This window comes from Triticum urartu, chromosome 2 (genome assembly GCF_003073215.2).
Source record: "Triticum urartu cultivar G1812 chromosome 2, Tu2.1, whole genome shotgun sequence".
In the NCBI taxonomy this organism is placed as follows: Eukaryota; Viridiplantae; Streptophyta; class Magnoliopsida; order Poales; family Poaceae; genus Triticum; species Triticum urartu.
In genome coordinates this window covers 630,765,647-630,778,498 of record NC_053023.1, presented here as the reverse complement: position 1 = coordinate 630,778,498, position 12,852 = coordinate 630,765,647, and the positions used below count along the sequence as shown (strand labels likewise).

General features: G+C 46.4%; 1 protein-coding gene across 1 annotated transcript; it reads left to right on the top strand.

The window, feature by feature from the left end:
* The first annotated feature begins 1,703 nt into the window (after positions 1 to 1,703).
* LOC125537589 lies at positions 1,704 to 5,701 on the top strand. The gene is made up of 4 exons (XM_048700911.1): positions 1,704 to 1,836; positions 2,067 to 2,911; positions 3,025 to 3,226; positions 4,976 to 5,701. The coding sequence occupies exons 1-4, from the start codon at positions 1,704 to 1,706 to the stop codon at positions 5,446 to 5,448; spliced, it is 1,653 nt and encodes a 550-aa protein (XP_048556868.1). The 3' UTR covers positions 5,449 to 5,701.
* Positions 5,702 to 12,852: the final 7,151 nt, after the last annotated feature.

Genomic DNA, 12,852 nt, shown 5'->3' with positions numbered 1-12,852 from the left:
CTGCCCTATCCAAGGACATCTCTAGAAGAAATCACCTTTCAATCGACTTGAAGGTGTTCCACTCGACAGACTCGAAGTCACTCGACCAAGAAGCGATCACTCGACCAAGATCCAACCACTCGATGGCCAGGAGACCTAAAGTCACCCCGCACGCTAACGGTCGGTCATTAAATAGCTTTTATGGTCATCATAGCACTTTATTACTAGCGTTACCAGTAACGCCCTGCCTTAATGTACATTGAACCCTTCGTAACGTGGGCTGGCCGGGGTCCTGGCGCACTCTATATAAGCCACCCCCTTCTCCGAGACAAGGGTTCGCACCTCTGTAACTCATACTCACATAATCCAGTCGACCGCCTCCGGGCTCCGAGACGTAGGGTTTTACTTCTTCCGAGAAGGGTCTAAACTCGTAAACCTTACGTCCTTACGACTTTTTCATAGCTAAGATCTCGCCTCTCTATACTTATCCCATACATTACTGTCAGACTTAGAACCACGACACATGCCCCAGCGCGGAAGCAGCTTCGGCCGCACGCAAGCGCCCTATCGCCCAGCCAAGCGCCGCCGGCCACGTAGAGCGGTGGAGCGATCGGACCGGCTGGGCTGCCAGCGATTTTTGAACCCGCCGGCCGGCACTTGTCCCGGTGGACGCGACGAGCCCTAAAACTATTCGGCCGTCACATGAAGCCAGCTCTGCCCGGCACGGAGCTCCACTCAGCGCGCTCTGCGCTTTGCGTGCGAAGCGAGACGCGAGCTTTGCCACGGCGAGTTCAGATTTGAGTTCGAATGTTGGAGGCTCCCATCTTCCATGGACAGAGGGAGGTGGTCCTGTCTCAAGTAAAAGATCTGACTCGGGCTGTGGAAGTCTTTTGCTCCATTTTTGTTGCTTCGATGCATGTTCGCCCTAGAAAAGTGTCTCTCAGCGGCCGGGGAGTGCATGACAGCATGGATGTGATTTCCCTCACAAGGAAATTTTCTATAGTTCAGTACTACCACCAGTAGCTCCTTTTACACATTGAATTATACCAAGATAAATCTGCCTTCTAGATTTGCGCTGATAAGCGTATAGTTTCTGCAGCTCTAGATAATTAGGCAGTATTCACGAGACCACGACGACGGTGACCTACGGACATGCCACATGTTTACTTTTGGACGGTCATTCTAATCCAATGCTCGCATAAGTGAAACACGACAAATAGTGCGTGAAAGCGGCCTAAGCATCCGATGCATCCACTGTTTTGGCTGCAACCGCCCTGAAACCCATGCGGCACAAGCATGTTCAACAGGTGCGTTAAACAAGCGCTGCGCTGTAAATAGATCCACTTTAACGCGCGCGCAATCCGACGGATGGCTTCAGCGGACGTGTAATAACCATGCGCGCGGTATAAGCAGTTGGGCGTGCGGCAGGAAGCGGTACCCCGCATAGTGTATTTGCGGCGTCTGCTTCCGCGCGCGGCACACTCGCTCGCTCTGTCTTCTCCCGCTCCAAAGCCCCGCGCGCGCCGGCGCCAGCGACCCGCAGCCATGGACGCATGCGCCGGCACCCCGCTCACCCCGTCGCCGCGAACCCCCCCCCCCCCCCCCCCCCCCCCCCCCCCCCCCCCCCCCCCCCCCCGCGCGCTGCCACAAACCCTAGCCCGGGTGACGTTGGCCTCGTCTCCGCCGGAGCTCCTCCGACCATCGGCCTCGCGCGCGGCCTCTTCATGCCGCCGCGGATGACCTCGGTGGCGGGTGGCGTCGCGCCAGCGCCGGCCCGAGCCGCCGCCCCCTCCTCCTCAAAGCTCCCCAATGCGGCGCCGCCAAAGAAGGGCAAGACATCGGCGAAGAAAGACATCGGCAAGACATCGATGTATTGAACTTGATTTGTATTTTGAACTTGGTTGGATGAATTTGTGGGCATAATTTTAAACTTGTGGGCATGAACTTTTTTTCATCAACTTGTTTGAGTGAAATTTTGTGTTGAAAATGTTTATCATTTTATGTTGAAAATGCCATATGCAATGCACCGGCGAGTCGCGCGCGCTACATTTTTGCGTGCTGCTGGAGCAACGCGCGCTGCATTTCAGCGCGGCTGCTGAAACGGGCGCTGCGCGCCGCGCCAAACCAGACGATATACACGCGACAAATCTGTATTTTACGCGCCGCGCGTCCGGCTTCTGTTGAAGATGCTCTAATCCCGGCCTGCCAAGCGCAAACATCCTCTGCACCTCTGGCGCGGCTCGCTCTAGCTTCCAAACAAAATTTTACTACACTACCACCCAAACCATCCCACTCCCCGAATCTCCGACTAACTCGTGCGTGTCACAATCGGCAGATTATATACAAGATTACTACTCGTAGTGTCTTCGTCTGCAGCTCTGTTCACCACCCTCCAAACTCCAAAGGTCACAAAGGTCTCGTCTCCTCTGCTCTACCAGCCATCAGCCGTGCAATTCAGTTGGGCAGCCGTGCAAGAAAGCGCAGGGTGCCAGCCATGGAGTTGGAGGGGAGGCCGGCGCTGATGCTGAAGGAGTGGCTTGAGCTGGAGTTCACCGCGGAGCTCTCCCGCGACGGCTTCGGGTGCTACCCGCGCCACCTGGTCGCCGAGCTCCGTACCACACGGCGGAACGGCGACGTCATCGCGAGGGTATCCGCCGCGCTGAGGGCCGCGCTGTTCCGGCCGCCTGGAACTGGAAGGGAGGGGGAGGTCGCGCTCGCCGGGAATTCTCCGAGGAGGCTGCGTATGGGCTTCTGGAAGAAGCGGAGGGGCGAGGAGGCGGTGGACAGGAGGGCGCCCAGCTGTTCACCGTCGACTACCGCCGGTGGGAGGAGGGATGGTTCGTCACCGGCGACGCTACCGCGACGACAGAACCCGGAGCGTGGCCAAAGCGTAGGTGCAGGTGCCGCCGGCCGCCGTAGCAACGAAACAAAGGTAAGAGTGCACTCTTCTCCTGAGAATTCACCTCACGTCTCGATTGTCTTTTCCGATCATGTTCTTAGTCTAACCTGGTTTTTGATCTGCATCGGGTCGGGCGACAATAACAGGTTGCGGGACTCGAGGCGACGCCCCACTTGGAGCAGGAGCAAGAGCGGAAGCAGCGTCTGAGCCCGGTCTCTGTGATGGATTTCCTCAGCCAGGATGAAGACGACGACGGCAACGAGGATGAGAACGGCGACGGCGACGGCGTGGATGGAGACGACGAGACCGCGTCGCCGACGTTCCAGCAAAGCATCGCCAACATTCGAAGTAAGGCTTTCGGCACTTCATCTCGCTTCATTCCGAAGTGAATTGTTTTCGTTGATCCAGTCACTGCTACGTTAACTCCCTGCAAAATTGCACTCGCACATGCTGATTTAGTTAACGCCCGTAAGACCAGCCTAGGTTTTCTTTAGGACAGTAATAAGTTCAGGCTAGCTGCTTAGGCGTCTCGATCACGTAGCGATAGTTGACTGCAGTCCCCGACCGACAGTCACAGACTCACAGCGTTTTCTACCACGGCTTGTCCGTCCTCCGGAGTGTAACCGTACGTGCGGCAGCCACCAGCAAAGTTGCCTTTTGGTTCGTACGTACGTACTACTACTCAAACCCGGATTAGTTAGAAAATAATCGTGTGGAAATGATATGAGGCACTAATCAATGTAGGTCAAGTACAGCCCGATGCCCTGATCGATGCATACATGCACACGAACCGTTGGCGTATTAGGCTATGGCTATGATAACCACAAGCCACGAATATATCTCCGGTGACCCATTCCTGTCTCCCATCTTATCGACTCGAGCACACCGTTGGATGCAAATACGTGCAAGCAAGGAACAGTGTAGTGTAGTACTCCTACAAAAAGGAGCGGGGGAAACGTGACGTTGATGGCCGAGCGGCAACGCATAATGGTTGCGTGGAGAATTGTTTATGAGCACATTAAACAAGTGTTAACTCCGGGGGCCAACTTGATTCTCGACCCCGGCCTACACCATCGGAAAGTACAGAGCATGTCGTATTCTAAAGTTTGCGACGCAATATGAAAAGCGAAAAGGAGGGGAAATGATGGACGGAATAATCGCCTTATCAACCGTTTAGCGGCTGGCCAGTGGGTGTAATCATGCAGGGCGTACCATCCATCTGGTGCTCGTTCAGAATGATCTTGCTTTAGCTTTGCACACCGTATATGTTAGTGGCGTTTCATAGCTCAAAAGGGGAATACGCCCGGCTGTCGACTATGATTGTGTTGTTTAGCTGTGCATACTTGCAGTTAACAATTTAGCGTGCGCCGGCTCGTTAAGTGTCATATATAGCATGAAGATGGGCAGAAATCTAAAGCAATATGCAGTGAGTAAGGGCATCTTCACCGCGGATCATCAGATTTTTCCTCGGGCATTTGAGAACACTTTTAGGCCTCTAACGCTAGTCCTCAAATTACACGAACTGGTCCGGACAACCAAAATCCTCCAAAACATCCTCAAATCAAGGCGTGTGTGTGTGTGGGGTGGGGGCTTTGGATGACGTTTCCATTTGATGACTAGCCTTGGAGATGCCCTTAATAAATAAAGGTTGGCTAGCTCCAGATTGACTTCATTATGTGTTAAGTTATGCCGTAATATGGTCGAAGGGTACGTAGACTCTAATCCTCTAGAGTTTTGGCTACCCAAAGAATGTGAAAATTAAGCTAGCAGCCTGGCAATGCCAAATAGTTATGGGCCATGTACGCCCAATATCTTGTGTTTTGTTGTGATTTGTCATGCCAATGATGCCATGTTGCCACCCGGTGGGGTTTTCACCATTGACATACTACTATTCTGTGCTCACCAAGTTTTTGTTCTAAGATGAACCGGTGACAATGGACCATCTATCTATATATTGTTGATCATTACCAATGGAGCAGATGTTAGTTTATAAGTGCCCCCTTTTTCTAATGCAAGCTATTTGAGAGCTCATAATATCAATCACCATCTTTTAAATCATTCGACATCAACCGCTGATTAAATACTTATGATGTGTAGGAGCAAGTCAAGAGTTGCTTCAAAAAATCCGGCAGTTTGAGCAGCTAGGCGACCTAGACGTATCCGACGTGGATGATGCTACCACGACCACAGAGGATGTGAGCTACAACATGTTGGAAACAGATTCCATAGAAGACGGTGACGATGCGTCTGCACAGGGCATACTAGACCTCCTAGAAGCAAGCTCCTCGGGGTCCAGCCACTGCTTTCAAAAGCTTCTGGTAGATTTCTTTCGCGACGATAAAACCCCAAGAAATCTAGGCCGAGGAAAGGTGTTGTTGGAGACCGCTCAAGCATGGCTGGATGGGCAAAATTGTTCATTAAGACCAATTTGGACAGTGGTGAAGGTGGAGGTTGCGTCCATCGAGCAGTGGAGATGCCTCAGAGAAGACGAAAAGAATCTACTAGCCGCAGATCTAGAGAGTGATATCATCTCGTCGTTGATCGGAGAATTGGCTGACGAGTTATATTGACTCCTCGCAATGAGAAGATGACTACTGAAAACAGCTTTGGAATATCGAGATAATTGGATCGGGCAACTTTGTCCCACAATTTCCATTTGGTGTGTGTATCATTGAAACAGAAGCCCATGTGAACTGTTGCAACCTTGCGGGATCTCACAACATAGTATGTTGATATAATGATGCTACAATATTTGTCACGTGTGAGTGCTTGTACATTTGTAAATGGTCCACAATCTATAGGATATGAATCTTTTGCTTGGGATAGGGCATGCCAAGTTTGGCAAAACATGTGTTCTTATACGATCTTAGAAAACCACATGCATTGCGACAAAGTTGTAATAAACCATATTTTCTTGTAAGATCCTAGGAAACCACATGCATCAGGAAAATCACTTTCTTCCACAAGTCAAGTCACATGATGTAAATCATCTTCAACGAGGAAAGAGGACATACTTCATAATGAGTGCTCGTGTTTAGTTTCCTATGTAGAACACACACAAAAAGTTTAAATCACACAACCGTTTGCGTTTGACCCGGGTCTCACTCACACAATCCGCCCTCTTTTCTTTTCCTGATGGGGCACGTGGGCCACCATCTTAATACTTGAGTGCAAACTCCCTCTTCTCTAATTTGTCTCATGCTCCTCCCATGTTCAGCACGCCCCAAAGCCTCTTGTTAGGGGTCGTTGACACTTTTTAACCAAAAATTGGACACCAAAATTGAATTGAACCGAGAAACTTTATTCTTAGGTTTTTTGGTCCTCGGTTTTTTTATCAAAGATGGCCCAGTATTCACACAAACATTCAGAGTTTACAAGATCCTGGATACAACCAGGGATACAATGAAAATACATCGAGTGAGGAACGAGTTCGCTCGATCTAGCTTACACATGAGCCGCCTCATTAGCTCTATGGCTTACATGAACAAAAGAAACAAAAGAAAAACTACTAACCAATGATTTGATCTCTACGATAATTGAGCAAGCAGCAACATTCAACTTTATGACCGGAGTAAGACAATCATATCGAAATACCAAGTTGTGGAAGCCTTCCTCCCGAGCAAGAGCAACAACACTTCATAAAGCTAGTGCTTCAACAATTTTGGCGTGGTGATGCCAACAAAACACTGACGACGGGCCATCAGACATGTGCCTCTATGGCATCAAATCACTATGCTACTCACTGAGCTCGAAGAAGAGGAGAAGACCGCACCATCAATTGTTCACACACTCGAAGAAGAGGAGAAGACCGCAACATCAATTGTTCACACAAACTAGACCTGATGATGGAGGAGCCCACTTTTAAAATTGTTCTAGAATTTTAAAAATGTTCATGAATTGAAAAAAAATGAAGAAAGAAAAAAGGGGAAAAACCAACCGAAACAGATATAAACTAAAAGAAAAAGATAAAGGGAAAATGCAAAAAAAAATCCAAACCTTCCAAAATAAAAAAAAATGGTTGGAACCGTCCCAAAAGGGAGTACAATAATGCCTGCTCGATACAACCTGTAGGTGATCGCGGCGATGATCAAGTAGTCGACGGTATATATCTTTTGTGATACAGGGAGTGCCTATACCTCACTTCTTGCAAGATGTATGGGATGATCGCCTACAATGCAACTCAAAATGGGCTGGGTCCAAGATAGTAGTCGGAGGTATATATCTTTTGTGATATAGGGAGTGCTTGTACCTCACTTCTTGCAAGATGTATGGGACGATCGCCTACGATGCAACTCAAAATGGGCTGGGTCCAAGATTTTATGTACAACAGAACGAGGTAGAGTACATTGATACTATACGCACAATGGGGTAGAGTATACCCATATTTGTTTCTCCTCTTTCCTTTCTACTTCTGTTTATATTTTAAAATTTTCTAAATACATATATTCAAAAAATTAACGTACTTAATTTTTCAAAAGCGTCCATCGCATATTGGAAAAATGTTCATGTTGTGAAAAAAAAGTTGTTTGTGTAATTTTTAGAAAATCTCCGTATAATCCAGGAAAAATATTTCACATGTATTAAAACAATGTTCAAGATTATTTGAAAAAATTTCAACAAGTACTCAAAGAAATTGAACATGTATTTTATAAAAAAAAAATCAAATGCATTACGTATATAAAAATTTCAGCGCTTATACGAAAAATGTACATCGGGTAATCAAAAAAATGTTCAGTATCTATTTGAAAAAAAATGTTCATAATGTATTTTGAAAAAAAATTCAAGTTCTATACGAAAAATGATTCACATGTATTTTTCAAATGTTCAACGTGTATTAAAAATGTTCAACATGTGTTCGGAAAATGTTTAATGTGTATTCAGAAAAATGTTCAAACATGTATTTGTAAAAAAATGTCATCTTATTTTTTAAAAACTGTTCAGCGTGTATATTAAAAAAATACAATGTGTATTAAAAAAAGGTTAAATTTTTACTTGAAAATCATGTATTTTTGAAAAAGGAATTCATGGTATATCTGAAAACTGTTTCACACGTATTGAAAAAAAATATAATTAACATGTATTTAAAATATGTTTGATCTGTACTTTATTTTTTTAACTTGTATTAAAAATTCAAACAAGTATTTGAATTTTTTTAACGTGTACCAAAAAGAGTTCAGCGTCTGTAATAAAAATGAAGATCATGTGTTTAAATGTTAACATGTATTCTAAAAAGTTAAAAGGGGTACAAAATAATATTTTTTATTGGATGAACATAAAAATAAAAATAAAAAGTAAATAAATGAAAACTATATAAAAGAAAACAGAAAAATGAAAAAGAAAGAAGATGGTCGAAGCCTTCCTAAACTGATGGAAGGTTCCCCGAAATGGTGCTCACACCCTTCCGAAAACCACTTGACTGGGCTAGATAGTAGTGAGTGCAACAGGCGAAAGACGACTAAGATCTCGTAATAGGTGACACATAGCTCTCGCGGTGCTTTGGACCCCCCCCCCCCCCCCCTAGACATAAGTCTTTGCTTTTCTTCTGTCATCCTATAAATATAATATAACTGTATTTGAAGTATCTTAAATATAATATATGAATATACTAAAAATGGTAAAGTAGTATATACTACCACATGGTCAGTGGCGGAGCGTGAACGAACGGAGTCAGGGGGGATAAACAGCAACACACGCCAAAAACGGCTAGAAGATTAGAGTGGCCGGGTAAATAGAATTGCGTTTAACAGTAGTATTAGCTGCTCATTGCATCAAATTCTTTTGGAAGGGCGGACAAGACCCGGAATTGTCCCTCCGACACTCTGCCCCTACACATGGTAGTATATGATATGTGGGTATAACTACACCCGGTTGTAGGATGTATTCTCCGTTAATCACGTATTTATGAAATGTTCATCATGAATGAATAATATGTTATGTTGGGTATTTCCAAAATAGTAATCATGTAGTAAATATATTCATAGCATATTTAAGAATATTAATCGTTTATTTAAATAATGTTCATCACGTATTGACAAATCCTTATTGGGTAATTAAAAAATGTTCATCAGGTATTAAAAATTATGTTTTTGTATTTAATAATTGTTCGTCATTCACTAAAAAATATCTGATATTTTAAAAAATATTTTATATTTAAAACTATCCAAGTATTTGTAAAAATATAGTCATATATTTAATAAAATGTTCATGTACTTTTTTTGAGGGAAATGTTCGTGTACTTTTAACGATTTTTCATGCATATTTGATAAATCTTTTGTAAATAATAAAATCACGTAATTTGGATTGTTCATATATTTAAAAACTGCTCACATCTTTTTAAAATGTTTGTACACTTGTAAAAACACAAGCTTATAAAAATGTTTTGTATATTCTTTAATAGTGTTCACACACTTTTAGAAAAAATATGTATTTTTAAAAAGTTTAAATGTTATAAAAGGAATGACAAACATAAAGAGAAAACAAAAAAGGAGAACAGAAAAGGTGCAAAAAGAAGAAAGAAGCAGAAAAGATAAAAAAAGGAGAGAAAGAAGCAAAATAGAAACACCGAATCAATGAAAAAAAATGCCCGCTAATGAGCCTGCTCATGCATGCTTCGACTCTTAAGCAAGCGCAAGTTATAACTTGCAATAAGCGAGATATAGCACTGGCGGCAATTTTTTGTATTTGTTTGCATCTCTCAACTATTGCTCGTAGAGCATATGCATTGTCCTAAGGAGAAACTATTGGTCTATTTCCACATACAGACCACTATCATCTGATTTCTTACTTGCGTCGAAATAGGAGTACGAAAATAATCGAACGGAGATACTTTGGTTTATTTTCCTAGGAACCTTATTTTGGTGAGCATTTTGGAAAAAAAACGATTTTTTTGCTATTGCGGAATTGCAGAAACAGCTCAGCCAGCAGTTTTCTCTACGTTGCTAGGATTCTGGTGTGATTATCCTGCCATTAATATGCTACGGAGAAAGTTTTGAAGTACTGCAGCTAGTGACTGCCGCTCTCTTTCATGCATGGGCTCGCAGAAGATTTCTTCCAGCGATTAGATTCCCAAGACAGTTTTGTACTATTCCTCGACACTCCGAATTAGCGTTCGAACAAAATCGCAGTCGTATTTTTGTTTTGTTTTGAGCCGAGTCAAGTCGGTGGTGCATCGTTATCTGGTGGACTGGAAATTCTGGGAACAAAACGCACATCGGCTTGGCCGACTTAAGGGAACCGGCGTTCCTGGCGTGACCCCGTGCATGGACCATGAATGGTGTAGTAGCTTTGTTGGGTGAGAATGTACGCTTGGTTCGTCGTAGAAAAGAAGCAGTTGAACGAACAGCAATCAAGAGGGCGTACGTACGTGAACGTGACCTTGCGGCAATTTCAAGGTTTGGTTCAACTGATCATCATTTTTTGCTGTGCGTCCTCTCCACCTGCCTATGCAGGTCGAGGTGTTTCATTTCAACGCGGAATAATGAGCAGCAACAAGAAGCTTTTCTTGGTAAGTATCAGGACTGAAACATGCTGGTTGTTGCTGTGTTGATTTTGTTTAGATTTAGTTTTTTTTAACACGATACAGACGCAAGCGCTCATATATACGTGCATATACTCATCCTTATGAACGCACACACGCACATCGTACCTCTATGAGCACCTTTGAGGGACCGAGTCGACAAATCATCTTGAGATTTTATGAAGTCATCATAGGCGAGCGTTTCCTTCCACTAAACACGCATCGCCGGAAATCCTGAAATGAATCAAGAATAAATATGAGTATTAAAACTTGAACCCCGATGAGCTCACCTAACCATCCAACCTCAGGTTGGTTCGTGATCTTGTTTGGGTTTAGGTTAAGAACGAGGCAATGGTGGACTAGGACATCTAGGAGGATACTTGGCCACGCCATGCGTGCGTGTTCTATCTATCTACCCGGAACGTGTACTTACTCGGTTGCAAGGTATGGATATGCTCTGATCCATCCGGCTTGGCCCGGGGCATCACTTCGCCTCACACATCCCTCTCGACAAACCCTCGGCCGCGGACCGGCGAGGCCGGCCTCGGCGAAGCAGACACGCCGGCCGGTCGCCACCCGAACGTCGCCGTCCACGCACGCTGCCGGCCATACCTTCCCGGGAAAACCCGGGCCAGCCGGCACTCGATTTCCGTTGCTGAATATTCGACGCATGCCTTGGACGCGAGCTGCGCGAGGGTGAACACAACGGAAGACCCGAGCGAGGACGCGCACAGAGGCGACGGACGGCGCCGTGTAGGTGAACAGTTGCTGTAGCGGCGAGGTGGCACGCGCAGGTGATCCCACGCTTTGGTGTGGCCGCCGGGCCGTACGAGACGGGAGGAACGTACCAAGTGGCGGACACGGACACACGGTGGTTGTTTGGTCCCCTGCGGCTGCTCCAAATCTAAGTGGCGCTGCTTACGGAAGACACATGTGGCTCGTGGTGTCTGCCTACACTGCTTTGGTATGAAGCAAAGGAAATATGGCTACGCTAATCATTGCCATTCCGGTGCCAATACCTAAAAACGGAGCTGTGGTGTACTTCCCTACAGTGTAGAACACTGCTTAAAGTGGGTGTGGGTCGTTGTTTTGCTTTCCGATACAAACTAGTGTGGGATACTACTTTGCAACAGCTTCTTCCATTTGCACCGCCTCTCCTACTCTTTCTCTTCTTCTTTTTAAAAAAAAAACAACTCTCCTTGCCTTAAGAGCAACTTCAAAGGGCTGATCCATTTCGTTCGTCTGCGTCCGTTTGAATCGGCGCGGACAAAAGTGGCGGCCCAACGCGCCGATCCAAACCTAAATCACGTCCGCGTCGCGTCCGTGCCGACGCATTTGCGGCCCAAATTTGCGCTTCAAATGCGTCGGCGCGGACGCCGAACGGACGCTTTGCGCGCCTTCTCGCTATCCACTGCGTCCCCACATGGCAGCCGTCCAACTACCCGCTGCCAACGTGGTCAGCTTAATTTATAACGACGGGCCCACGCGTCAGTGACGGCGCTCGTTCTTTTTTAAGCCGACCGTGCGGCGGGGCCGTCCTCATCCAAACTCGCCGTCCCCATCTTCCCACCTTGCTCCCTCGTCGCCGGCAAACCCTAGCCACCACAACCACAGCGAGGATGGGCCTCTTCTCTGGCGCCAGCGGCAGCAAGGCCAAGGGCAAGTCCCCCGCCACCCATTTCCCCTCCGAGTTCCTCCCACCCCCGCCGGCGCCTCGCCGGCAGAGGCAGCGCATCAGCGTGCCAGTGCACTAGGCGGAGTGGCACTGGCCGAACCGCCAGCCTCTGTCGTATCCGGACGTGACGCTACCGCACGACTGGCATCTGGATCCAGATAGGATCCCAGTGCCGGCGGCGCCGCGGTCGGCTCGTGCTCACGCGGAGGAGGTGTGGCGCCGGCGGGCGCTGCTGACGCCGGAGCAGCGCCTCGACAGGGCCTACGCAACCTGAAGGAAATACGCCCTAGAGGCAATAGTAAAGTTATTATTTATTTCCTTATAATCATGATAAATGTTTATTATTCATGCTACTCGATAGTTCAGTGTGCCATGCTTTACCGCTTAGAATCGGGACTTCAACGACGTTTTGAACGTCATGAAGCATATGAGATGTTTCAGGAGTTGAAGTTAATATTTCAAGCAAATGCCCGGATTGAGAGATATGAAATCTCCAATAAGTTCTATAGCTGCAAGATGGAGGAGAACAGTTCTGTCAGTGAGCATATACTCAAAATGTCTGGGTATAATAATCACTTAATTCAATTGGGAGTTAATCTTCCAGATGATAGCGTCATTGACAGAATTCTTCAATCACTGCCACCAAGCTACAAGAGCTTCGTGATGAACTATAATATGCAAGGGATGAACAAGACTATTCCCGAGCTCTTCGCGATGCTGAAAGCTGCGGAGGTAGAAATCAAGAAGGAGCATCAAGTGTTGATGGTCAACAAGACCACTAGT